Genomic DNA, 27,616 nt, shown 5'->3' on the forward strand with positions numbered 1-27,616 from the left:
GAAGAAAGGGCCAAACTACGCAGCTGACCAAAGACTACGATTCCCAGCATGCACTACAGTGTTTTCCCCCTAGTACGTTGCATGCCGGGAACTGTAGTTCCTCACCAACCCCATCGAAAAGTGCGCCGGGGGATTTTCAACTTCTCACGTGTGTCTCTTTTCCGAGAAGCACTGCCAGATAGAAAGCTGACTGCGAAAAGTCGCACTGGAATCATTCCCAACGTGACCCCACGCATGGACAGGGGAAAGGTGAAGAACGCGTTGCCATGGCTACCGCTTCCCCTGGTCATGGAGTAAGCGCGCTCTAGGATCCGGAAGTGGTTCCGCGTGACCTCTCGGCAAGGAGGGATGTGTTCTGTGCTGACGTTCATTGGATGGTTTCCCTTAGAGACCAGAGCAACCCAGGCAAAGGGGCGGTCCCGCGTAAGAGGGGCCCGCGGAACCAGCTGATTGGAGAAAAGGAGCCAGGATTGACCAATCGGAAGGAGCCACGCTTCGGGCATTGGACACCGCACCTGGACAGCTCCGATTGGTGGACTGCGGTCCCCCCCACGAGTCCCCATTGGGTACAGGTGGTGCGTGGTACGGCACGATTGGTGGATTCGTGTTTCCCGTCCCCCGCCCGCGAGAAGTGGGGGTGAAAAGCGGCCCGAGCTGCTTGGGGTTAGTGGGCGGAATCCGCAAGGCTTGAGGTGTGAGCATCGGAGCCTGGCGTGGCGGGGGGGGCGGAGGCGGCTTCTGCGATCAAAGGGGACTTGAGACTCACCGGCCGTGCGCCATGAGGGCCCTGTGGGTGCTGGGCCTCTGCTGCGTCCTGCTGACCTTCGGTGAGTGATGTTGGAGGAGCGGGCACCCCTGGACGCCCCCCCTCCTCAAGCGCGGCCTCTTCTTGAAGGTTCTGGGGGCGTTGAGCCCGGGAGGGGGATTACCGGGCGTGTGCTTGGTCTATGGGGTGTCCATTGCTTTTCCTCGAAAGAGGCTCAGGGGATTTCGTTTACTTTCTCTTTCCTCTGGAAAGACAAAAGGAGAACGGAGTCCTTTCAATCCCTTAACACATCTCCTAGTATCCGCTCCTAGAGGGCTCAGCCTCCTCGCGGTGGGGCCTCTCTCGGGCTCGTGCCCCCCTCCCCGCCCCCCCCCCCCCGGGAGCATTGTTTGTGCCCTTTCTGGAGGACTTTTGTCAGATGCCGCAACCTTTGGCCATCAGAGTTTGAGGGCCCCCCCACCCCCAGGCTTCGACGCCTCGCCAACGCGAGTTTCCTTTCTTAGCCGCTGGGCTGTGGAGCGTGAGGCCCGGGGGCAGCGAACCGGCAGTGTCAGCGTGTTTGACTCACTTTTGCTCGAGCTCCTTAACATCTTAAAATCTCTTAACGTCTCTTCGCTTTCTCAGGCCCTGGGCCCTTCAGTTCCCCTCGCTAGAGGCTGCACAAATCCTTTTCGTGTTCTGACTTGTGATATTGAAGGCCTAAGTTTTGGCATGGTCAGTTTGGAGGCCTTGTCTCGGCCTGCGGGCAACACTTGTGAATGTAGAAGGGCCCTGGAATCGAATCTGCTAAACAGTATTTATAAAGGATCCCAGGGCCACCCTTTAGAAGTGATGGCTGCCTCCGTATTTCAAAATCTCCTGGGAGACCTCAGTATCTGGACTTACATAAGAAATACGCTTACGTGGGTTTATTTTACATTGGATATTTAAACCAGTGGATCCATTCTTCCATCACCCCCTCCCGTATTTGCCAAGTGGATTTTGCAACTACGACGCTGGCCCTGTTTGATCTTGTTTCTTCTGAGAAGTACATGAAGCAACGATGTTTAAGAGTTCTCTGGTGTTAAATCTGCCTTCAGGGTCTGTCCAGGCTGACGATGAAGTGGATGTGGATGGGACAGTGGAAGAAGATCTGGGTAAAAGTAGAGAAGGCTCAAGGACAGATGATGAAGTAGTACAGAGGTTTGTGTTCTTCTGAAACTACACAGATAACCCCTTGGGAACTTGGAATACAGTAGCTTTTTTGTATCTCTTCTCAAAAGATCCAGATGAAGTTTAATACTCTGAATTTAAATAGAGAAAACGTTAGGGGTAGCAAGTGTGTGCATACAGTTATCTTCTAACTTTGCCACTAAGAATGACTGGTCAAAATGAGATGAATTCCCTTGAAAACTATTTTGATAACTGTTTCAGAATGCTAGCACTGTAGCCTTCCTAAGACCTTAGAAAAGGCTTTTCCTTTGGTTTTATACTCAGTGTGTACACTTAGTAATTTTAAAAAGGAATTCTGTCAGTTGAGCAATGTTTTGATTCGGCTTCTTAGGACTTAAAACTTTTGTAGACCCTTAGAAGCCAAAGTTTCCCAGGCAGAGGGTTCCCTGTGAGGGAACATAAATGAGTGTGACTTTGCTTTTTAGGAGAGGGAAGTTGGGTTTATTTTTCTGACAATGTTAAACACAGAGTATTTCCAACTTGCTGTTAAAGGTAATGTACTACTGTGATAAAATAATAATGAGATGGTAGACTAGTAATATAAAGGTTTGCATTTTAGCCTTTTAACCGTTAAGACAACCTTAAGAGATCACTGTGCTCTCATCGCAGATGCTATATTTTTGGAGGGAATTAAGTAAGGCATTATTAGTTGATCAAATTTATTTCCTTAGAGAGGAAGAAGCTATTCAGTTGGATGGATTAAATGCATCCCAAATAAGAGAACTTAGAGAGAAATCAGAAAAGTTTGCCTTCCAAGCCGAAGTTAACAGAATGATGAAACTTATCATCAATTCGTTGTATAAAAATAAAGAGGTAAGCAACGTGTGGTTATGATAATGTTGTTTTGTTTCTGTATGGTAGCTAACTTGTTAACTTTCATAGTGAATGTGCTGACATAGCAATTCCAAGCAAGTAGTTTGCAAAGTTTAAAAACCCAGTATGTACAAGAATCACTACTAGATACCTATTTGTGTGTGTTTGGGGGAGGGTTGCTGAACATTTTCCCTTCTTTTTTTTTCCCTTTCCCCTCCAATTGTGTTCATGGCCTGCTAAATAGTTGTGAGTCTTAAGTTCAGTTATAACAAAGTAAGCCTCGAGTATCGCATACATAAAGGTCATAAAGAAGGAAAATAGAGTAGTAACTACTCTCACCGGTTCAGGTGTTCCTTATAGCTGCCACAGGCCTTTGTGTAAAGAGCTGTACCTCCTTTTACCAGGAGAGTAAAGCCACCTCTGTACCATAGAGGTCTAGTCCTTAAAGAGTGCTTTTTCAGAGTACAGAGTAGAAATAAAATGAGTTTGACGTTAAATTTAATGTCTCGTGTACCTTGAGGCTAATCTAAGTGTATTAAATCTGGCTTCCATTTAGATTTTCCTGAGAGAACTGATTTCGAATGCTTCTGATGCTTTAGATAAGATAAGACTAATATCACTGACTGATGAAAATGCTCTTGCTGGAAATGAGGAATTAACGGTTAAAATTAAGGTAAGCTTAGAGCAATTTTCTTTTTAACTAGAAAGAATTCTTAGAGATAGAGAATCCGCATCAATCAAGATAGGCTAGGTTAGGAGCAATAACAATTAATTCCCAAGTGTCAGGGACTTAAATCAGGGGTCAGCCAAATATGGCCTGTGGGTCAAATCTGACCTGCTGCCTGTTTTTATTTTTTATTTTTTACCATTATATTTTATTTTATTTTTTTTCTTTGGCTGCGTTGGGTCTTTGTTGCTGCGCGCGGGCTTCCTCTGGTTGCAGCGAGCAGGGGCTACTCCTCGTTGTGGTGCACGGGCTTCTTGCGGTGGCTTCTCTTGTTGCGGAGCATGGGCTCTAGGTGTGCGGGCTTCAGTAGTTGTGGAGCGAGGGCTTGCTGGTTGTGGCTCATGGGCTCTAGAGCGCAGGCTCAGTAGTTGTGGAGCACGGGCTTAGTTGCTCCGCGGCATGTGGGATCTTCCCGGACCAGGGCTCGAACCCGTGTCCCCTGCATTGGCGGGCGGATTCTTAACCACTGCGCCACCAGGGAAGTCCTGTTTTTATAAATAATGTTTTTGGAACACAGCCATGCCCGTTTGTGTATTATCTGTGACTGCTTTTGACAGAGACTGTATGGCCCACAAAGCCTAAGATACTCTCTGGCCCTTTTCCAGAAAAAGTTTGCCAACCCCTGGCTTAAATCGTCAATGACGGGCTGCCTGTGGCCTTTGCTTTGCATCATCTCTATGACACAGGCTGATTGAGCAGCTGCCATCTGAAGTGTAATGTAGCTGGTTGCCCCGGTGCAGAGAAAGCTTGGAGGGTCTCGCATCAGTTAAAGGCTCCAGCCTGAAAGCCACACTCCTGACTCCCACTTGCAACTCATTGGCCAGAGCTAGTCGCATGGCCTTATCCAAGCATAGGTGGAGGAAGTATACTCCTACTGTATTTCTGGAAGGCAGAGAGCTGGGAATGTTTAGTGAAGAACACTGGTCGCCACAGATTCCAAAGACAGAAGTCATTCAAGTTTTGAATCCTTTTACGTTCTGTCAAAGAAATAGGTGAAACATAAAACTTTATCTTTCTTGAATTTTTTTTTGTTTTTCCCATAAATAGCTTGCTCCGTTTAGGTCTGTCTATGCCCTTTGACACTTAGACCAGTCCTTGCCCTCTTTATATGGACACTTTATCAAATACACTGAACTTAAAATTGCTCTCTGTAAAAGATGCTCGTGCTTAAGATGTACGCTTTTTGAAAAGGCCGTAAAACACTACACGGAGGAAAATATCTCAGTTTCGTTTTCTGTACTGGAATTGCTGTGGCCCAAAGCTGGTAGTTTCTCAGCACCTAGCTCCGTATTTCCTTTTCACATCGTTGAGTGTTGAGCAAGCGTAACTGTACTGTTCTTGCCTTGGCTTCAGTGTGACAAGGAGAAGAACCTGCTCCATGTCGCAGACACTGGTGTAGGAATGACCCGGGAAGAGCTGGTTAAAAACCTTGGCACCATAGCCAAGTCTGGGACGAGCGAGTTTTTAGGCAAGATGACTGAGGCACGAGAAGATGGCCAGTCAACTTCAGAACTGATTGGCCAGTTTGGCGTCGGTTTCTATTCTGCCTTCCTGGTAGCAGATAAAGTCATCGTCACGTCGAAACACAACAACGACACCCAGCACATCTGGGAGTCCGACTCCAGTGAATTTTCTGTAGTCGCCGACCCCAGAGGAGACACTCTAGGACGGGGAACGACAGTTACGTGAGTACTACCAATTCCTAGTGAGACTTAATAGTCGTAACGAGGCTCTTGATTCTCCAGCTCTGGCTCTGAGCAGACGGCGGCTTATCCTGGGCCTTAATTTCTTTGCCTATAAAAATGAGGAACTTTGAACCGTTGTCACCACTTGAGGTATTTTGAGGCCTTGCTAAGGGCCGGACTCAGAGTTATGGTGGCCGCTGTCCGTGGAGGGCTTGAAGGAGGAAGGGTTAGCTCTTCCGGGAGAAGGCGGATCGGGGGCCTCCCAGACAAGTGGCTTGTCCAGGTTTTCCAGGTAAGCGGGACTTGAGAGAAGTGGTGTCAGTCTGCGGAGCATCATGGGTAATGGCGGTGGCACAGCGTGTTGACAAGATCCAAGGAATTCCCTTCAGGTGGTGGCAGTTACGGATGGAATGTCTGATGAACTTCTTTAAAGTTTTCTGAAGGTGGTGTGGAGGATGGCAGGACTGGATGAGAAGAGACTCCTGGGGTAACCTGGGCAACGGCTGAAAACATTCCAGGACAGTAGCCAGGGCTGGGGGCGGGTTGGAGAGCACAGGAGCAGATAAAGGACTGGAAGAGAGTCATGAAGGTTCTTTGGAAGAAAATGTCGCATTCGAGGATAGTTACCGGTTACTGAATTTGATACGGAATTCATTTTAAGCCAGTACCTATTGTTGGTGTCGATGAGACAGATCTTATGCCCAGTATCTCCTGGTGCTTGCAGCACTGTGAAGTGTGAAGCAGACAGGCGACAGGGCAGCTTTCTGCCTTTTGGTTTTTTTCTCCATCTTAGAGATAAAGAAATTCCAACTTAGACGTCAGTTGACTTGACCAGTTCTGCCAAGTGAAAATGTGCCTCCAGCCTCGATTTTTTTCTTAATTCAGTTTAAAATTTTCTCAACATTAAGGATTTTTAAATATTCAAGTAGGAAACAAGCATACCTCTATCATTTCGACCAGTTTTCTTCATCCCGGAAGACATTTCCTAATCTTCATTGTCAGAGATTTTCCTTTCGTGAAACTAGACAACTGCATTTTAGTATTTTTACTAATTTACTGTTCTAAATTTACCTTCCCCTGCCTCTCGCATCTCCTGATCTCTTCGGGAGGCATCCCTAACAGTTATACCCCAGGGCCCTCTCTGGTAGGTGGTAGGAGAATACAGGTAAATCACGTCTTTTTTTTTTTTTTTTTTTTTTTTTTTAATTTTTATTTATTTGTTTATTTATTTATGGCTTGTGTTGGGTCTTCGTTTCTGTGCGAGGGCTTTCTCTAGTTGCGACAAGCGGGGGCCGCTCTTCATCGCGGTGCGCGGACCTCTCACTGTCGCGGCCTCTCTTGCTGCGGAGCACGGGCTCCAGACGCGCAGGCTCAGCAGTTGTGGCTCACGGGCCCAGTTGCTCCGCGGCATGTGGGATCTTCCCAGACCGGGGCTCGAACCCGTGTCCCCTGCATTGGCAGGCAGATTCTCAACCACTGCGCCACCAGGGAAGCCCTAAATCACATCTTTTAACTAGAAAGAGATGGAAAATGATGTCCCAAGAGGTGCTAATGTCTTAGGTTGCTGAGAGGCAGGTGAGACATCTAGATGGAAGCTCCACGTGAGCAAACGTTTTCTTGATGCTCCATTCGCAGAGCCTAACGCGTGGCCGGCAGGTATTGGTGTGAATGAATAAGGGTCATCAGGATGGTTTCGTACGGTAGCATGGATGGTTGGTCAGTAAACGAAATTTTACAACAGGTTCTCCTTTCCTTGGCAGAATTGCCTCTCTTCTTTAAGCCCTCCTTCCCAACCATTCACTCAACAGATATTCATTTGAGTGCCTGTTACCTGCTAGGGTTTAGGGCTGCAGTGGAGAATAAGACCGTTGCTGTCCCTGCGTTCACGTGGCTCATTCGACTAAGGAAGAAAAAACATGAGATAATTTCAGAGTGGCAAATACCAGAAAGGAAGTTAAGGGATACCTCCCTTATCAGAAGGTCTTTCTGAAATGGTAATAAATTAGGTTCAGATGTGCTAGGCAGTAAGCACAGCACGTTGGAAGTTCCAGAGGCAAGAGGCCCATTTGAGGAACTGAAAGTCTAGAATGGCCAAAGGGAAAAGGAGAGCAAAGGCAAGGAAGTGACAAGGTTAGGATCTTGCCCTGCATACATATGACTTCATCTGATGTTTGACTAATAATAAAGTAGAAACCATCAGACAATTCAGTTTCCTCCCTACTCCTGTCTGTACCCCTAAATTAGCCACCACTGTACCCTTATGAGAGATTTAGTGAGGATTAAATGAGATCATGAAATTAGCATCCTGTAGATGCTGTAAAAATTGCTTCTGTCCCTCCTACTACCATGAGGGAGTATTCTACATTTCTCCCCAAAGCTAGTCTCTGCTTCTCATCTGTTGTCTCTCACGCCATCTCCTCAGAGACTAAGCATAAACTGATTCCTACCATGTCTTTTAAAGTCAGCCTTTTCCTGAACACCTTCCTCTTTCCCATCAAAGTGTAAACGTACTGAAGTCTCTGGGGAGAAGGAGCAGAGGCAGGCAGGTGGTGCCATGCCCCATGCTACTGTCAGGCATGCACTCTCTTTTTCTCCCCCATCTACTGTTGAGCTTCTCGAAAAAACATACTTGCCTTTGTTGCTACTTCACCTTCTGTTCACAGCTCAGCCCACTGTGTTTTGACTTTATCCACCATCTTTCCATTGAAATAAGTCACCAGTAGTCCTTGTTGCTAAATCCAGTGGATTCAGGGTTATTTTAGTTGGTATGGCTCCCAGCAATAAGTTCTTTTTTTTTTTTTTTGTAGTTTTTCTCTTGCGTTTTCTACAGAATTTGCATTCTACTGCTCATACCTTAAAACAATCCATTCAGTACCTAGCTTCATCTTTTTAAACTTTCCTTTGCCTAAATGATGATATTCTCTTTCTTCAAAAGTTCAGTTTCAGCCCTTTCACGTTATCCTGTGTCCCTCATGCAGTCTGAACCACTGTCTTGGATCCAGGTTCCAGCTCCTCCTCAGGGTTCTCTAATCTATATTCTTAGTCCAGATCAGGAGTCAGCAAACTTTTTCTTAAAGGATCAGCTAGTAAATATTTTAAGCTCATGGACTATAGGATCTGTCACATGTCACAACTCTCCTATTCTAGTTTGAAAGCAGCCATAGACAATATAGGATGAGGTTGTATCCCGGTAAAATTTCTTAATGGTGCCAGCCAGAGTTTGCCAACCCCTGGTCTAGATCTCTCTACGGGGCCCTGGGCTCATATGTCTAATTGCCTCTTAAATACCTCTAACTAAGACGTCTAACCATCAGCTTCAGTTTGCATCCAAAACTGATGCAACTCTCCACTAAGCTCGGATCACTAATGTGTATGCTCCAAGACCAGAGATGTAGTCCCCTCACTAGGCTGTGTCATCATGTGCTGTCTACTTGTTGGCAGGTGCTACTAAACTATAAGCTTTTTGAGGCAGGCAGAGAACCATGGATACAACATCGCCCATATTTATTGGGAGCGCAAACATCACAACTACATGGCTGTGTTTTGAGAGTACGTTGTGATTATTATTTTTGGTGGATGGAGGAGGTGTTTGCAGAAGGGGTGGTAAGGAAGAAGAGGAAGCAGTGCTACAATTTTTGGTATTGTAATTATCTAAGCCAGTGCTGTCCAGTAGAACTTTCTGTGGTAGAAATGCTTTATTCACTGCTCTGTCCAATATGGTAGCCACTAGCTACATGTGACTATTGGAATGTGGCAGTATAACTAAAGAACTGATTTTAACTTTTATGTAAATAGTCACATTTAACAGGTGGTTACTGTTTTCTTGTCTAGTGCAAATGTAAACAATAGTTCAGATTAATTTTCTAGCTCTTTTTAAGGAACATGTTTTTATTAGGGGTTAACTACAATAATCACTTGATTCTAGAGTAGCTATCAGAGCGCATATGATTCTACTTTTCTCCAGAATATTGCAGTGATGTCCCACCTTCAGCTAACTTAAGATTTCTGTTCTTCAAATGAAAAACATCCAGCACATTGAGAAGGTTGAGAACATTTTCATTTTTTTACTTGGAACTAAGAATATTTTCCACCTGAGGGAGTGCAAGAAAGTTCTTCCTTTACCATACCCATATTTGGCATATTTAGCTCACAGACCTTTATCGGTGATGAGAGTTCTTAACATGGATAACGGGGACATTGTTGGTTATACACAGAATTGCTGGCTATTATAGTCATATGAGTATTTAGACAAATTTATGATCAGATCTTTGAAACCATCATGTCTCTCTCTAAACGTCTTATTTTCTTTGCAGCCTTGTTTTAAAAGAAGAAGCATCTGATTACCTTGAATTGGATACAGTTAAAAGTCTCGTGAAAAAATATTCACAGTTCATAAACTTTCCTATTTATGTGTGGAGCAGCAAGGTAAGTCTGTAGGAACACAATTTATGTGTATTACCTTGGCACGTATTTGAATATTTAACACTGAAAGAATGAACGTTAAATATGGTTCTTTCAATACAGGATACTCTCAGTGTTTTCTTACTGAAGATCGATATTTTCAGCTGTAATTTTGTTTCATATCCTATAGATGAAATCAGAATTATTAAACAAATGAGTTCAACCGAAATTCTACTTTCTACTTCAACAGACTGAAACTGTTGAGGAACCCATGGAAGGAGAAGAAGCAGCAAAAGAAGAAAAAGAAGAATCTGATGATGAAGCTGCAGTAGAAGAAGAAGAAGAAGAAAAGAAACCAAAAACTAAAAAAGTAAGTCTGGTTTATCTTCCTACTTAAAATATTGTTTAGGTTATAAAGTACCAAACTCATAGAAAAAGAGATCAGATTTGTTGTTGCCGGGGGTGGGGGGGTGTTGGAAGAAGGTGCAAAAGGTACAGACTTCCAGTTATAAGGTAAATAAGTACTAGGGATGTCACGTACAGCATGACAAGTAGAGCTAGCACTGCTCTATGGTGTATAGGAAAGGTAAGAGTACATCCTGAGAGTTCTCATTATAAGGAGAAGCTTTTCTTTCTTTGGTCCATTTTTTTAAATTGTTGTTTATTCTTTTATTCTCATCTATATGAGATGCTGGATGTTAACTTACTGTGGTGATCATTTCACAATATGTGTAATTCAACCTTTATGCTGTATGCCTAAAACTCATGCAGTGATGTCTATCAATTATATCTTGATAAAACCAGGGAGAGGGGAGAACTAAGGTAAAAAAATATTGTTTAGCTTATGTTAGAAAAAAACACAGATGCAGGGGGAAAAAAAGAAAAAAGAAAAAACACAGAAACCCAAATATGCACAGACCGATTTGAGGTAAGCTTCAGTTCTTAATGGTCTTCTTTTTTCAAGGAGTGAGTCCGTAGGCCCAGCTTTTAAAACCAGACTCTGTGTGTGTGTGTGCGCACACACTCTATCACTCTCTCTCTCTCTAGAAAATTTTAAGTAGCAAATGCAGATCATTTTTATGAAGTTCTCTGACTTCCATATATTGCCCAGGACTGATGGCTTGTGATATGTTTTGAATTTTAAAATCTTAAAAAGCTTTTTTGCATCTTCTTTTGTCATGTAGATATCAACTATAAAATTATTTCTCTGGTCTGCTTAGGTAGTAGAGTAGATGGAAGTAATGGTGGTGGATTTTGAGAAATATTTACTGTTAAGATGTTGGATTTCTATAAGTCATGAAATAGAAATACATAAGATGTATATCCTTCTAAACTCAAAACAGGTATTTTCAGGAAATAACATTTTAGCTTGTTAAAAAATAACTGAAAAAACCTTGTTTGGATTGTTGTCAATTATAATGAATAACCATTTGTCTTTGTTGTATTAAGTAACAGTCTTAAGTGTTGACAGAAGTACTTTCTAAAATTTTTTTTTGATCCAGTTGGCAAGAACCATACTACAATGTAGGTACCCTTTGGTGCTTCCTATAGTAATACTTTTTTGAAATGTTCTAAAGCTGTGGTTACTGTAGTATAACTATTGATACCACTGGTATATCTGCTAGGAGAGACTAATCAAATACTGTAACTTCAGGTTGAAAAAACTGTCTGGGATTGGGAACTCATGAATGACATCAAACCGATATGGCAGAGACCATCGAAAGAAGTGGAGGATGATGAATACAAAGCTTTCTACAAATCATTCTCAAAGGTGAGCGTTATTTTAGAATAATGTGATAGTGAAACATTACTAAATCAAAACTATGTTTAAAAATAGTTTTATAACTATTTCAACACAACTGGTTTCCTTTTTAATCCTGTGTATTTTATGTTATGCATTAAAAAAATTTTACTCTGAGAAGGAATCTGTAGGCTTCACCAAATTGCCAAGTGGTCTGTGCTACAAAAAAAGATATAGAACTGCCTACTAGGTACATGCTTGATTTCTACTACAGAACCTGTAAGACCTAACACCATGTTATTGAATGAATGACTTCTAACATAATATTGAAGAGCTTGTTTACAACATCAAACATCTCTTTTGAGGTCATAATATGCCTAGGAATAATTACTAAATCTGTTTCCTTGCCAATGTTTTGTTTTCTTTTACTGATCATTTCTTGTAACTCTTAGAATCCAAAACTAGCATTGACTAAAATTGTTTCAAGTTAACGTTTCCTCAAACATCTTGCACAAAAGAGAACAGTTTAGTGGACTTATTAGCACGGCTAGAGGAAACTTAACGTTCTGTGATTGTATTTGTTCTATGCTCTACTCCATCTGCTGATTCGTTACTTAACCTTTGTTTTCCTTACCTTAACATCCAACCATCCTTTCAGCTTTACTTCCAAAAACTTTCCCTTGGTTCTGCCTCTACTTTCATTCCCGTGAACTTGAAAGTCCTAGTGCATATGTAAAGGTACTTTCGGCTCAAGCAGCTATAGAAGAAATACGTGAGCAATGTGTGATTTTAAGTCTTTTAGAGGCTACATTTTTTAAAAAGTTGAAACAGGTGAAGTTAACTTGTAATAATATATTTTATTTAACCCAACATACCCAACAGTGTTATTTCAACAGGTGATCAGTATAAAAAATTGAGTTGTTTCCTTTTTTGGTTTTTTTGTTTGGTTGGTTTTTTTGTGAGGTGTGTGTTTGTTTGTACCATGTTGTCAAAGTCTGGTGTGTGTTTTAACCAGCACATGTCAGTGTGGACTAGCTACATTTCAAGTGCTCAGTAGCCATATGTGGGTACGGTAATGTATACTGCAGGAAATTTCTGTCCTTATGCTTTATAGCTATTTACATACCTCTTTTTATCCACTGCTGTTCCAAATTTCATGGACGAATCCTTTTCCTGAGTACTTTTTTGGTTGAACAGTACACTCATGAAAGGTTGTATATTATTTTGTCATTTAGGCAGGGCGGTAGTTTTCCTGTCCTGTTCTCTTACATGTGTGGAACCTAGACTCATCCATCCTTCCCCAGGTTTAGGCGATAGAGTAATATTATTGACAGTCATCATCAGAACAACCACGTCCAGCCAGTTAGAAGTGCAATCTTAATTGTTTCTTCTTCCCTCCTTGCCCCCCACCTCCACTTTTTTGGTAAGGGCACTTTTTTGTTAGTTAAATGTTAAACTGAATGTGTACGACATAATAAGTTGCTTAGCGTTTGCGCTGCCTTTTTCCTGTGCCTTTTGAATGACTAAGATACCAACTTTCTAGGAAAGCGATGACCCCATGGCATATATCCACTTTACTGCTGAAGGGGAAGTTACCTTCAAGTCAATTTTATTTGTACCCACATCTGCACCACGTGGTCTGTTTGATGAATATGGATCTAAGAAGAGCGATTACATTAAGGTGGGTTTTCAAATGGTATAAACTGAGTTTAAAATTTGCAAGTATGATTTCCAGAAAGTGACCTTTTTTTTGGTTTCTGCTCAGCTGTATGTGCGCCGGGTATTCATCACAGACGACTTCCATGATATGATGCCCAAATACCTGAATTTTGTCAAGGGTGTTGTAAGTATCTGGAGGTTAATGGGGGAAGAGGGGATTAGAGCGGGGGTCTGGAAGTGGCGTTTTCTTTGGGTTGGTTGGTTTTATTTTTTTCCAGAGTTTTTATTGCTAACTGAACTTTTCTTTTGCCACCTGAAGGTGGACTCAGATGATCTCCCCTTGAATGTTTCCCGTGAGACTCTTCAGCAACATAAACTGCTTAAGGTGAGTGTCTCTGGGAAGAGACCAGCCACCTTGCTCTTTGGTTGGGCTTCAGAGAACAAGACTCCGTTAGTGGAGTGCCCAGGTTTTGAGACTAGTCCTTGGCTCTTCAGGTAAAGAACTTAATTTTACTCTGGAATGATCAAATCCTGAGAATCTGATTGTTTTCCCCCCAACGTTTTATAATCAAAAATTTTCAGACATACAGAAAAGTTGAAAGAGCAGTGAATACCCATATATGCCCACCACCTGGTCTTAAAGTTAGAATATAAACATTAAAACAATCTTGTGACTGTTTCCAGTGACAACTTAGTTTCTGCTCCATCTGACATAGGAGTACTCACCATTCCCCGCCCCTTGGTAAATACCAGCATCTGTATCTTTCACCAGTACTCCCCTGCTACCTTACGTGTTGTAGGTTCTCAAAAGTTTGCGATGAGCTTCTGTAAAGTTATTCTTTAATTTTGTTTAGGTGATTAGAAAGAAACTTGTCCGTAAAACCCTGGACATGATCAAGAAGATTGCTGATGAGAAATACAATGATACTTTTTGGAAAGAATTTGGTACCAACATCAAGCTTGGTGTGATAGAAGACCACTCAAATCGAACACGTCTTGCTAAACTGCTTAGATTCCAGTCTTCTCATCATCCAAGTGACATTACTAGTCTAGACCAGTATGTGGAAAGAATGAAGGAGAAGCAAGACAAAATCTACTTCATGGCTGGGTCCAGCAGAAAAGAGGTGAGGTGAACTTGAACTGGTCCTGGTATGTAGCTGGGGATTTATAGCCAACTCTTGAGGGAAAAAAGAAAAAAAAGGAAAACTTAACTTACAATTATAAACTGAAGTAGGTTTGAGGCCTGTCAGTCACTGATAGGAAGAAAGTCATTTATATTCTCTGCACCTCTTAATTCTCCACCTGTAAAATGGGGTTGCTGGTACTACATAAATGTAGCTACTAGGATGAACAAATATACCAAGGCCAGACTTGGAAATTTTTGGTACTTTCTTAATTTTGTAGGCTGAATCTTCTCCATTTGTTGAGCGACTTCTGAAAAAGGGATATGAAGTGATTTATCTCACAGAACCTGTGGATGAATACTGCATTCAGGCTCTTCCTGAGTTCGACGGGAAGAGGTTCCAGAATGTTGCCAAGGAAGGAGTGAAGTTTGATGAGAGTGAGAAAAGTAAGGAGAGTCGTGAAGCAATTGAGAAAGAATTTGAGCCTCTGCTCAATTGGATGAAAGATAAAGCCCTCAAGGACAAGGTATTGTAGAAATTAGAAATTGTGAAAATTCTAGCATCTACATTTTTAAAAATGTGTTATGTCAGCAAATTAAACTTTGCAGCTGGTACTTTTGTAACCATTAAAAGTTGTACAGAACAACATTTAATATTGTAGTTAAATTATTGGGAGGTTGGGCTTAAAATTTATGAGCTACAAAGAATTGAAAGGATAAGTGTTATCCTGTGGGTGGGTATATTTTTTCCCTTTGTAATTGAAAGTTTTCCATAATTTAATACTGTTTTTGTAATAGCTTAAATTTTTACCGGTTAAACTTAAGTTTTAAATGTTTTTAAAAGCTGATGTTTAAGTATTTATTTATGACTGAAAAATTCAGATTATTAAATGACAGTTTCCTAAAAATCTGAATGAGAGGTACTTTTCTGATCTGCCTCCGTTTATGATCTTAAGCGATGAGCCCTTAAGGAGTTGAAATGCAATTACTTAACGACCTTAACTGTTGATACTTATATCTCTCTAACTTTTGGTTTCCTTATCCTAAGATTGAAAAGGCTGTGGTCTCTCAGCGCCTGACAGAGTCCCCGTGTGCTCTTGTGGCCAGCCAGTACGGATGGTCTGGCAACATGGAGAGAATCATGAAAGCCCAAGCGTACCAGACCGGCAAGGACATCTCTACAAAGTAAGCATCCTCAGGGAAGTCCTGCCGAGGCGTTAGCTCTTGTCCAGCCGTCCCTTAGAAGATAATGGCAGCTTCTCTACAAAGAACTGAGGTGTTTTAAGTGTCCACCACTGTCTATTGTATATTAGATAAGTTTACAAAGGGATTAGATTGCTACATTAGATTGCTAAAGAAAAGGTCTTGAAGTTGTGATTTATTTTATAGTATTTTATATACACATGGAAATTTTCTTAATCTGTTACACATAATGCCTTTCGGCATTAGATTTTATGCTTGGCCTGGTATCTGGACTTCTTTTACATTTTTAGATAATAGTTACAGATGAAGTTAATGACACTTATATTTCTTAAAGGAGTTAAATCCTTTTAATCACCCCTTTCACCCCCAACAAGTATGCTCCACAAAATAAAGGGTAGAGGGTGCACAAGTTAACGAGTATTTGAACTCAAGGGCCAAGTACTGGAGGTGCACTGGGTCTTTGGTGCCCTTTATTTTCGAGAACTACGTATTTCAAGTTTTTATTTTAATGTCACAACAATAGCTTTGAAAATGACTTCTTCCTTGCTTTTATTCTCTTCTACCTGGAATATCTTCTTATTAGCTATCTAATCATCATACTTTTTTTCCCCAGGCCTAGCTTAAGGATTCTTCTCCTAAGTGTAGTTTCCATTGTCACAATCCCCAAACTCCATTTAAAAATACATCTATAATTCATAATTAACGTGACTCACCAATGTGTAATATTTATAAAATGTGACATTCAGACTAGTCAGGATGACAAATCATAATCCCCTAAGTCCTGCGTGTACGATAGGTTATACCAGGATGTAGGGAGAGGGCCTTCTCCCTGTCCTCGGCATGCAGCTGTAGGAGGGAGAACAGTCACGGGATGGTAGGATGCTAACGACGATGAAGGTATACTCCGAAGGCATTGCAGCTGACTTCAGAGAAAAGCAGCAGTTTTTCTTAGAACCATATAGGTTGAGGCATCGTGGAGAAGGTGTTACTTGAGCAGCACCCAGAGGCTGTTCTGTTCCAGAACTCTGGGGAGACACAGATGCAATTAAGATAGTGAATACATTAAGAGGGGATGAACAGGACATTAAATCAGTTCATCCACTCGCAAAGGCACTTGGGATTCATTAGTAAATGAGTTCATTATTGTACTCTTTCATCTAACCACACACATTTAAAGCATGATGTAACAATATATAAGCATGTTGATTTTTCAAAAAGTTGTTCTCTGTAATTATGTAACTTAGTAATAGAGTATGGGAAATGCATGGACCCTAAAATTCGATATGTTTGTTTTTTTACTCTTAACAGTTACTATGCCAGCCAGAAGAAAACATTTGAAATTAACCCCAGACACCCACTGATCAGAGACATGCTTCGGCGAGTTAAGGTGAGCAATATCATAGCCATACTCCTTTGTCTTTTAATTTGACTGCTTTGGACCCTTTAATATTAATCAAGTGTGACTTCTTCCATTTCAGGAAGATGAAGATGACAAAACAGTTTCAGATCTTGCTGTGGTTTTGTTTGAAACAGCAACACTGCGGTCAGGATATCTTTTACCAGACACTAAAGCATATGGAGATAGAATAGAAAGAATGCTTCGCCTCAGCTTAAACATTGACCCTGATGCAAAGGTCTGAAGTAATTTATTGAATGTTCGAATCCCCAGTGTCACTCACAATGCTAGAAATTAATGAGAAACTCCCCCTTTTACATCCTTTTTTTGTCTGTCTCCCTTTGTTAGCTTGACTGTTAACTCTAATTAGAGGATTGACTCTACAGTTCTGGATAAACCAGAGTGAGGTTAATTATGATCTCATACATTTAAATGAGCAAAGTGAAAATAGATCCAAGGTGTTCAGTGCATTAATAGGCTCATAAATGTTCCCCTTAGGTGGAAAAAGAACCAGAAGAAGAACCTGAAGAAACAACAGAGGATACTGCAGAAGACACAGAGCAAGACGATGATGAAGAAATGGATGCAGGAACGGATGAGGAAGAACAAGAAACAGCAAAGGTAAAACAAACCAAGAATGGGACTTGCAATTTTAGTTCTTGCAAAGTTAGGACTGTTACAGAAGTCAAGAAATAAATAGTCATCTAATTATCAAATCCAAAAGCTGGAGCAAATCCCTTTTTTCTTTATTTAAAGTTTGTACTTTGATCTTGCCACTTCCTTTATTCCCTTAGGTTAGCCATCCATTCTTGAGATGTTATTAAGCAGATTGTTCCTTAGCCCACGGTGCTTCTGTGTTCTTTGCCACTTGCTTCTGCCTTAACTGTAGTAACATTAGGCTATTTTAAATTTTTGATTGTTTGTGTTCAGGGACTGTTGATCTTGTTGTTGGGTTCTAAGTTATTTTGCAGATTAGCAAGGTGAGGTTCTAGCCTACAGCTCAAGTTAATGGAATAGGCTGGGTCCATTTCAGTTGTTTTTTCCATACATGAACCTTCTGTGAGCTAAGGTTTGTTGTGCTGGTTTTTAATGTCTTCTGATTTTTGTTTTCACAGAAATCTACAGCTGAAAAAGATGAACTGTAAATTACACTGTCACCATTTGGATCCTGTGTGGAGAGGGAATGTGAAATTTAAGTCATTTCTTTTGGGAGAGACTTGTTTTGGATGCTCCCCCCCAGCCCCCTTCTCCCCTGCACTGTAAAATGTTGGGATTTTGGGTCACAGGAAGAAGTGGGTTTTTTAGTTGAATTTTTTTTTAACATTCCTCATGAATGTAAATTTGTACTATTTAACTGACTATTGGTGTAAAATCTTGTCATGTGTATAAAAATAAAAAAGATCCCAAACATTCAGTGTCTTGCCTGTCTTTTCATAATTCATTGATTTTTTTTTCTTCCAGTTTTATTGTGATATAATTGACCTACAGCACTGTATGAGTTTAAGGTGTGCAGCACAATGACTTAATGTACATCAGGAAGTGATCACCACAATAAGTAGTGAACATCTATCATCTCATATAGATACAAAATAAAAGAAAAACATTTTTTAGATCATGTGTCTTGGGTTTTTTTCCTTTCAAAAATAATTCATATTTACTAAAGAAAAGTGGTTTTTTAAAATTATCTTTAAAAAAAAAAAAAAAAAACTATCTTTAAAAATCACCCATAGAAGACATACTCTTCCTTACAGAAGAATTCCAAATAATACATGTAGAAGCTCTCCTTTCTAGGAAGTGGAGCTTAATCCTTTTCTTTTTCAATGTGGGCTGGATTTAATGACTGTCTTCTGGAGTATGGAAAGGAGAAAACAGTAACTTTATATAGAGAAACTTGGCAAGTGCTACCTTAATAACCAAGTGATCAAGGTTCATATCACCAGGGATGTCATGTACCCCCCTGATGTGATGAGGAGGGTACCTCACCTCTGGTATTCTTTCCAAAACTTCCTAACCTTAACCTAACCTAGAATATGTGAACAGTACTCTTCAAAATTTTTTAAGGTCAAAACCAAAGAAAGGGTGGGAGGGAGGGACACAAGAGGGAGGAGATATGGGGATATATGTGTATGTATAGCAGATTCACTTTGTTACAAAGCAGAAACTAACACGCCATTGTAAAGCAATTATACTCCAATAAAGATGTTAAAAAAACCCCAAAAAACAAATAGTCACAGACTGGAGGAAACTAAGGAGACATGGCAACTAAATGCAATGTAGTAACCTGGGTGAAAGCTGGTGAAATCCAGAGTCTGGGACATAGGTCATTTGTGCCTTAGCTCTGGCATGTGTGATGTGTACCATGGTCATGAAAGATGAGGGCATTCATGGAAACAGGCGGTGGGATACAAGTACTGTGCTATCTTGGCAGTTTTCCTGTAAATCTAAATTTATTCCAAAATAAAAAGGCTATCTTTTTAAAAGCACCTATGATCCTACCACAAGTATAACTACAGATATTGAGTGAAGATCCTCATCGAGCTGTTTAATTTGTTTTAAAATGTGTTATAGGAGAAACGGTTTCTCTAAATATAGCCATCTGAAGTAGTATTTTTTTTAACTGGCTAGGGAGAGAAAATGTCACTCATTTGCATATTCAGAGATCATGGTGTGTGAGAAAATTCTGTGGAACCTAATTTTATGTACAATAAAGTTGTTAAGCACTTCACAATTCTCCTGATAATCTAGGACACTTTTCTAGGCTTCTTGTAATTCTAATCATTATATGCTTCCTACCCCTCCCCATCAAGCTCTTTTTTTAGTTTGCAATAATCACTTTGAAATTACTAGATAGCCTACAATCATCTTTTTAAAAATCTGCCCTGCTTCTTTTCCCTTTTAAGAAAATGGGAGCTCAGTCATAGAGAAACAGGCTATCAGTTAAGGTATAGCTTTCTTTCCTGATACAATGTTGTATTAGCTATTAGTTGTAGTATTTGTTTCCAATTTTTTGGCCACTTATAAATTACTACTTTTAGTGAAGGTTGTTAAGACATAAAAATTAAAGCCATTAGGTCGCATTAAATTTGTGACATCTGCAACTTCTGCTCCTCAGAATCTTCCAATTACAAATTCTAAATTTCCATTGTTTCCATCAGGAAGCATAAAAAGCATCATTCTCCCTGAGGTTTTGGCAGAAACAGGCAGCTATGCAGCTATGCCATATACACCTTGCACTACAACTGTTTAACTGGTCTAAATCTTCTGATGGGTTACAACCGAGCTGCCTTGAACTGTTCCCTCACAGCTTTATTAAGGACTAATCTAGTTCTACTTTTAATACTTGGTTTTTGTCACAGATTTGGTTCTCCAGGAAGCACCGAGATGGAGTTCAGTGTGCAGAATATTTACGAAGGAGTGCCCCTGGATGAGCGCCTGTGGAAGGAGAGGAAAGGAGACTGAACAGAAGGAGAAGTTGAGCAGCAAGGCAAGTCCAAAACCAGCCTCAGTCAGCCGTGCGGGGAAGTGAGCTGAACCGGGGTCCCTCACAGTCGCCGGCCCCTCTGTGCTGTGCAGCTTTGAGCCCGGTGGTGCTGCCTGAGGCCGTCCCCGCAGGAGCTGGCAAGTGAAGGGAGCTTGCTGACAAGCATTCAGCGCTGGGGTGACAAGCCTTTTCCTGGGAATCTGGAGGCCACATTTCTACACCCACCATAATGTCCATTTTTCACAACGGGGTCAGCTTAAAAAAGGAAAAAATATATATAATATATACCTTGGTTAAAGTTACTTAGAATCAGCACTTACTGAAATGATGGCATTTTTACTTTTGGTACATTTGAATTTTAATAGCTATACAATTAATTTTTCACCTTCATGGAGCCATTGTAGGAGATTCAATGTTCAAATCATGACTCTTTCTTGTTGACTGATACTAAATCAAGTATCCTTCCCTGAAGCCTTTGGGAATTCCAACTACTTGCAGAAGTTAAGCACCTCGACTAGAATGACCGAATTAATATTTAGGAAAACAGTTTTACATCCCTTTAACTAAAAAAAAAAAATAGGCTTCTTCCAGTTCGATATAAAGCCCTTGCAATGGCAGCTGTGGCAAGCTTCACCATTTGTAAAGTATACAATTTTTTTTCAAGAAAAATGTATTCAGTTAATGATGCTGTGAAATTTGATACAGAGAAGGGAAGTCTCGTGCACAAGGGCACAGTAAATAAAGTATCAGCAAACAGCAATCAGTCTCAACTAAAAAGTCCATCTTCTGGGGACTTCCCTGGTGGCACAGTGGTTGGGAGTCCGCTTGCCAATGCAGGGGACATGGGTTCAATCCCTGGTACAGGAAGATCTCACATGCCGCGGAGCAACTAAGCCTGTGCACCACAACTACTGAGCCTGTGCTCTGGAGCCCGTGAGCCACAACTACTGAAGCCCAAGTGCCTAGAGCCCGTGCTCTGCAACAAAGAGAAGCCACCGCAATGAGAAGCCCGCGCACCGCAACGAAGAGCAGCCCCCACTCGCCGCAACTAGAGAAAGCCCGCGTGCAGCAAAGAAGACCCAACGCAGCCATAAATGAACAGATAAATAAATGAATGAATGAATAAATAAATTTATTAAAAAAAAAAAAAAAAAAAAAGCCCATCCTCTACCTCAGAATCCCGGCCCTTGTTTTCCTAGGGTAGGGTACTGCTCATCTGTCACTGACAGAATTGAAGATTCTCTTTGTGCTGGGAACATATGATAAAGTACCAAATGACACAGAGCGGAAAAGAAAAATCTGGTATATGAGTCTGGAAATAAACCATTTCATTTAGTTGCTTTATACTGTTAAACTAAAAGGGCATTGACTATGGAGAGAAACAAAAGCATTTTGTTTGCACTTAGGAGTTTAAGATTTCAACATTGACCCCAAAGATCTCTATCATGTAGCAATCTGGTAACTGGCTAAGAATAAGCTTAGACATTGTCATTAGAAATTCAGAATTTTTAAAAACTTCTTTTGGAAAAATAGTCCTGAACACAGAGCTGACTGCTCTATAAATTACTTTCGAACTGCTTTCATAGACTCAGAAAAGGGCTAACACGTTGGTATTAGTTTCCCAGGGCTGCCATAACAAAGAAACACTAAGTGGATGGCTTAAAACAACAGAAATTTATTCTCTCACAGTTCTAGGGGCCAAAAGTCTGAAATCCAGGTGTCAGCAGAGCCATGCTCACAGACTCTGGCTAGAATCCTGCCCTGTCTCTTCCTAGCTTCTGGTGGTGTCCCCTGGCTTGTGGCTGCATCACTCCAATCTTTGCCTCTGTTATCACCTGGCATTCTCCCTGTGTGTCTGTCTTTACATGGCGTTTTCCTCTTCTTATAAAAAGACGCCATTCACATTGGATTAGGGTCCACCCTAATGACCTCATCTTTACTTCATTACAATTGCAAAGACCCTATTTCCAAATACACACTCACAGGTACTGGGAGTTAGGACTTCAACATCTTTTGGGGGGATACAATTCAACCTATAACAATCCTCATTTATGTTTATCAGTTATTTTAGTATTTTATAAGAGAAATTAAATGCCAAGTGGTTTCTCAAATTTGGGGGTAGAGAACTTGTGACCGTCCAAGTCACAATTGTTTATAATTTTGTTATGTATACAACTCTAAAAGAATTTCAAACTTTAAATATTTAAATAAAGTACAAAGAGTACTTTCCAATATTTAGAGAAATATTAACTTCTCACCCTAAGCATTCATGGTCAATGTCACTTTTATTATAGTTAATTTATAATTCCCATCTGCCGTTATAGTCAAGCTAATTCAGAGAAATAAACCAGAATTATAAGGGTAGGAGACACTGCAAATATGTTCTCTCACATGATATTTAAGACCAGGTATCTATCAAACCACATTAGAGGAGCTGATGATATAAGCTTTGGCAGTTTTCAAGAAACACTAGTCAAACCATAACTAAATCTCAATGCATCAGTTAACACCTGCTGAGCACTTCCTCTTGCAGTTAGCATTGTATTAGTGCTTAAACACAAGTAGTTTGACTCAGTAAATTCTAAAAATACATATTTAATTCTCATAATATTATTCACAGAGTTCTTGGCAGAGATGAATTTTGAGGTTCATGTTGTCTCTCCTTCAGTCCCAAAAGCTCTGTTTTGAGTTCTCCAGGCTTTGGTGGAATTTCAGGTATTGTCTATAAAAAACAAAAATAAAAACAAACAAAATACATAGATACCAATGCTTTCTAAGACTGTAATTAAATGTAACCTGAAAAACATCAAAGAAAGTAAAAAGTAAAAAAGAACAAAAAGCCCCCAGCTACTCAATGATAAATCTTTATTATGAGAACCTGCAGTTGATCTATGTCACTTTCTAGCCCTCTATTTACATGACTCTATCATCTGGGCTACGTCTTAAGTACTAAAGGACTCACAGAGGGAAAGTTTGCATCAGTTATCGACTGACAGATCACAAATTTGAACAAGGCTTTCCACACTGGGAAATTCATTCCTGCACTACTTACTGACCTCTCTACCATGTGCCTGGCACTGAAAACAGATATTAGGAATTAATTCATTTATTCAAAAACAGTAAGTGCCCATTATGCACAAAGCATAAAGCAGTAGATAAAAAAATACAAAACTGCCTTCAAGAAAGGTGATTTTGGGGACTTCCCTGCTGGTCCAGTGGTTAAGACTCCACGCTCCCAATGTAGGGGGCCCGGGTTCGACCCCTGGTCAGGGAACTGGCTCCCGCACGCCGCAACTAAGCGTTCACATGCCGCAACTGATCCCGCGTGCCACAACTAAGACCCAGCACAGCCAAATAAATAAAGTTTTCTTTTTTAAAAAAGGTGATTTTGCTTTATTTAACTTGTAACAGCTTTAGTGAGATATAATTCACACACCATACTATTCACCTATTTAAATATTCAATGGTTGGGCTTCCCTGGTGGCGCAGTGGTTGAGAATCTGCCTGCCAATGCAGGGGACACGGGTTCAAGCCCTGGTCTGGGAAGATCCCACATGCCGCACAGCAACTGGGCCCGTGAGCCACAACTACTGAGCCTGCGCGTCTGGAGTCAGTGCTCCGCAACAAGAGAGGCCGCGACAGTGAGAGGCCCGCGCACCGCGATGAAGAGTGGCCCCCGCTTGCCGCAACTAGAGAAAGCCCTCGCACAGAAATGAAGACCCAACACAGCCATAAATAAATAAAAATAAATAAAATTTAAAATAAATAAATAAATAAATATTCAATGGCTTTTGGTATATTCACAAAGTTGCACATCCGTCGCTATAATAAATTTTAGAACATTTTCATCACCCCAAAACGCAACCCAAACCCATTAGCAGTGGCTCCCATTTCCACACACCACCACCACCACCACCAGCAAGCCACTGCCCCATCTCTACAGACTTGCCTCTTCTGGACATTTCATATAAGTGGTATCAGACAACATGTGGTCTTTTGTGACTAGTTTCTTTCACTTAGCATGTTTCCAAGGTTCATCGGTGTTGTCACATATATCAATACTTCATGCCCTTTTAGGAGCAAATAATATTCCACTACAAGGATATACTGGGGAATTCCCTGGAGGTCCAGGGGTTAAGACTCCACTCTTACACTGCAGGGGGCACGGGTTTGACCCCTGGTCAGGGAACTAAGATCCCGCATGCCACGCGGTGCGGCCAAAAAATAAAAAAACATAAAAATAAAAGGATATAAATACCATCGATTTATCCACTCACCAGCTGATGGATATGTATTTGGATTGTTTCCACTTTTTGGCTAAAATGACAATTCAACTTTGATTTAAAAAAAGGTAGCACTTCTTACTTACATCCAATTTTTAAGAGTAAAGTGATTTTGGCATCAAAAGTTAGCAATGTCAGCAGAGGTTCTAAATAACAGTTTGTGTGTGTATGGGTGTGTCTGGAGACAACCAAAAATGAATGCTGTAAAATGAGTCCAGAGCTTGTGTCTTTTGACCTGCTATGCCTCCAATAGTAAACAGATTATAAATTAAGAAAAACAGAACAAGTACAAGTAATGCAAGAGTAAAAGGAAATGCAAAAGGGAAGCTCGAGCAGAAAGCACTCTATTCCAGGACGGAGCATCCGCCCTGAGTCTTTGCCTCCTCTTCTATTTTGATGAGACGAGCTGGGCTGGACGACGAGGAAAAGGTGCCCTTAAAGCTCCTCCCTTAAGACAGCACTGAGCACAAGCCCTCGGCAGCCCTTCCGGTCTCCTCTGCTCTAGAATCCACCCAGACCTCTAGCTGCAGAGACTGAAAGACTCCTGCAAAGGCTGGTGGTAGTTACAATAGTGACTGTAATTGCTGGAACAATACCAACGGACATAGGTAAAGAACATAAATTCCTTAAATGTTAGTAAAGCCAAAAGCCTCCTACACACAGCCAGCCCTGGCCTACAAGTCCCTACAGAGGTGCCCCACTGCCAACGTCACCACCCAATCAGGATGAGGTGGCCTGAGACACTTCAGTATGCCCCTTCTAGAGATTCTGGTTTCACGCTGCCACATCCCAAGGTCCAGGTAGCTGCTGGTAACAACCCTTGCACATTCTGGCTTATGATATGGGTGAACGAAAGGGCAAATTTCCCAGGGTCAAATCACAGGCATTCCTCCCTTTGTAAAGCCTGTCTGATGTCTACTCCTGCACAAGCTAGAGACCAAACTGCATTTCTGTGGAAGGTTCTAACCCCTTTCTGTCCCCACTAAGTATCCTTGATGCCTCCGTAGAATTCAAGAGAAGCAGTCTAAAGTGGTAAGAAAGAGCTACTGCAGCATTGTTTGTACAAAAACTAGATACCAGCTAAACGTAAATAGGGAATTGAGTAAATAATATACAGAATATCTATAGTATGAAATACTATTCAGTGGCCAGAAAGAAAAAAGGCTATAAGCAAATCTATTCATACAGACATTAACCAAAACAAGCAAGCCGCAGAGAAACGTGTATATGAATTTCTATTTACATGGGGAAAAACACCCCATACACTCTATGTATGTGTGTGTGTGTGTGTGTGTGTGTGTGTGTGTGTGTGTGTATTCAACAACAGTAAAAAGTCTGGAAGGATATACCAACCAACAAATGGTAGTTACCTTGGGGAGCAGATTGGATAAAGGGGGTTATCAGCGGGGGGGATTTTCACTTTTTACCCTACATGCTTGAATTCAATTGGAGAACTCCAAGGGTGTTGTATTATTTCATTAACAGGTTCAAAAAAGAGAAACACTGAACAGAAAGCTTGGGCTTCAAATCGTCATTAAGCTATGCGACTTCGGGAAATCACCTTCACTCTGCTGAACCTCAGTTTCCTCTTCCGAAAACCAGAATAAACACCTCCAAAACTGTAGTGCTAATTCACTGACATTAGAAACGAACGAACAGTTGGTTCTGTGTTACCTGTCCAGAGTCCAGGCAGAAACGACTGCTCCCTGCGCTGTGCTCCAAACACTCTATTCACGCCCACAGCATAACACGGAGCACACTCTTGGAATTATTTGCACTGTACTTCCTTGCCTCCACCTCCCCAAGACCATAACTCCTCAAAAGTACCTCTAATTCTCAGTTGTACTTCCGGGAATGCTTATTAAAATTAATTAAAATTCCTCCCTCCTTTGAATGCCTATATTCACTCCTTCCTCATTCAACAAATATTTATTAAGCATCTACTATCAATACATTCTACGGCCTTTTCTAGGTGACTGAGATACAAGAGCGAACCAGACAGGCACAGTCCCTTCCTGGAGATTACATTCTAGTGGAGGAAACAAAGAACAAGTAAAAAGACAAAAGGAATAAAATAATTGCAAACCGTGACAAGTGCTCTATCAGAAACGAAGGACTGAGACAGAATGGCAGAGGAGGAATCCTTTGGGGGCTGTACAAAGAACCCTCATTGCTAGAGGAGATATTTGAGCACAGACTTGAAGTTTTCAAGAAGTAAACCAAGCCACTATCTGGGAGAAAAGCATTCCAAGAAGAGAAGCAGCATGACCTTGAGGTTGGGACAGGCTTGACGAGTTTGAGAAACAGCAAGGAAGTCGGTGTGGCTGCAACAGAGGGAACAAAGAAGAAACAGTAGAAGATAAGGCCAGTGGCAGAAAGGTGCCAGACCGTGTAAAACTTCAAGACTGCGTAGGAGCAGGCCATGTATTGCTCTAACGGCAATGAGATGCCACCACAAGGTTTTAGGGCGCGGGCAGACGTGCTCCTAATTTCAAGATCACTTTTGCTGCTGTGAAAATGAAGTGGTCCAGGAGCGAGGCGCGGGGACCCTCCTGCACTCACCAGGTCCGGCCGGTAGTACCGGTGCACCACCTCCGCGCCGGCGCACATGGCCAGGAGGCTGGCGGCGAACATTTTCAGGTAGGACGTCCAGGACACGCCCGCGGGCATGGTCGGCGGGCTTAAGGGGGAGGGAAAGCGGGCGATGTTAGAACGTTCCCAGGTCCCCACTAAGCCGTGGGGGTAAACGAGGCCCACTGCAGCGCAGGGGCGGAGTCAGAACCCTTGGGTCCTCAACCATGAAACGAAGGCGCCGAGCGCACGAACGCCCCCTGGAGGCGGAAGACCAGACGGCCGCGGGTTCTTACTTGGGGGGCCGGGCCTTTGGAGTTCAAAGGCAGCTCTGGCGGAGCGGGCGGCAGGTCGCACCCGAAGGTTTCCCGCGGGGCTCAGCAACCCCTGGGAGAAGAGGCACTACAGACCGCACTGCCCAGCCTAGGGGTGCGCCCCGGGGGAGACTGTACCTTGAGCTGCACTGGCACTCGGAAGCGGATCAGGGGACGGTGAAAGGGCGCTCCGGAGACGGAGCGGGCGGCCGCGGATCGGACCGAAAGTGCAGGGGATGAG

The 27,616-nt window shown here is 41.8% G+C and overlaps 2 protein-coding genes across 4 annotated transcripts; one reads left to right on the top strand and one right to left on the bottom strand.

Annotated features, from left to right (window-relative positions):
• The first annotated feature begins 658 nt into the window (after positions 1-658).
• Positions 659-18,136, top strand: HSP90B1 (heat shock protein 90 beta family member 1). Its single transcript, XM_068561515.1, has 18 exons — positions 659-827; positions 1,846-1,948; positions 2,650-2,791; positions 3,348-3,464; positions 4,872-5,203; positions 9,517-9,628; positions 9,855-9,974; positions 11,259-11,375; positions 12,889-13,026; positions 13,111-13,188; positions 13,324-13,389; positions 13,859-14,128; positions 14,409-14,654; positions 15,176-15,312; positions 16,639-16,717; positions 16,809-16,964; positions 17,225-17,347; positions 17,842-18,136. Exons 1-18 carry the CDS (start codon positions 779-781, stop codon positions 17,869-17,871), a joined length of 2,415 nt encoding a protein of 804 aa, XP_068417616.1. The 5' UTR covers positions 659-778; the 3' UTR covers positions 17,872-18,136.
• Positions 15,534-27,616, bottom strand: UQCC6 (ubiquinol-cytochrome c reductase complex assembly factor 6). 3 transcript variants are annotated; one of them, XM_068561516.1, is made up of 3 exons: positions 27,514-27,616; positions 27,053-27,170; positions 15,534-16,355 (listed from the first exon to the last, which is right to left on the bottom strand). In XM_068561516.1, exons 2-3 carry the CDS (start codon positions 27,158-27,160, stop codon positions 16,128-16,130), a joined length of 336 nt encoding a protein of 111 aa, XP_068417617.1. In that variant the 5' UTR covers positions 27,161-27,170; positions 27,514-27,616; the 3' UTR covers positions 15,534-16,127. The 3 variants fall into 3 exon arrangements, with proteins under 3 accessions (XP_068417617.1, XP_068417618.1, XP_068417620.1); XM_068561517.1 differs by lacking the exon at positions 27,514-27,616 and adding an exon at positions 22,826-22,929 and having other exon boundaries at positions 27,053-27,321; XM_068561519.1 differs by lacking the exons at positions 15,534-16,355; positions 27,514-27,616 and adding an exon at positions 22,787-22,929 and having other exon boundaries at positions 27,053-27,317.

The sequence above is a fragment of the Eschrichtius robustus genome, chromosome 13 (assembly GCF_028021215.1).
Source record: "Eschrichtius robustus isolate mEscRob2 chromosome 13, mEscRob2.pri, whole genome shotgun sequence".
NCBI classification, from domain to species: domain Eukaryota; kingdom Metazoa; phylum Chordata; class Mammalia; order Artiodactyla; family Eschrichtiidae; genus Eschrichtius; species Eschrichtius robustus.

Bases quoted from the DNA above. Each gene is read 5' to 3' on its own strand.
- HSP90B1 (XM_068561515.1), top strand. From the start codon at position 779: ATGAGGGCCCTGTGGGTGCTGGGCCTCTGCTGCGTCCTGCTGACCTTC. The intron at 2,792-3,347 runs GTAAGCAACGTG...GCTTCCATTTAG, and splicing joins CGTTGTATAAAAATAAAGAG to ATTTTCCTGAGAGAACTGAT. The intron at 14,129-14,408 runs GTGAGGTGAACT...TTAATTTTGTAG, and splicing joins CTGGGTCCAGCAGAAAAGAG to GCTGAATCTTCTCCATTTGT.
- UQCC6 (XM_068561516.1), bottom strand. From the start codon at position 27,160: ATGCCCGCGGGCGTGTCCTGGACGTCCTACCTGAAAATGTTCGCCGCC. The intron at 16,356-27,052 runs GTGAGTGCAGGA...GTGTCTCCCCAG, and splicing joins GGTACTACCGGCCGGACCTG to AGTTCTGGAACAGAACAGCC.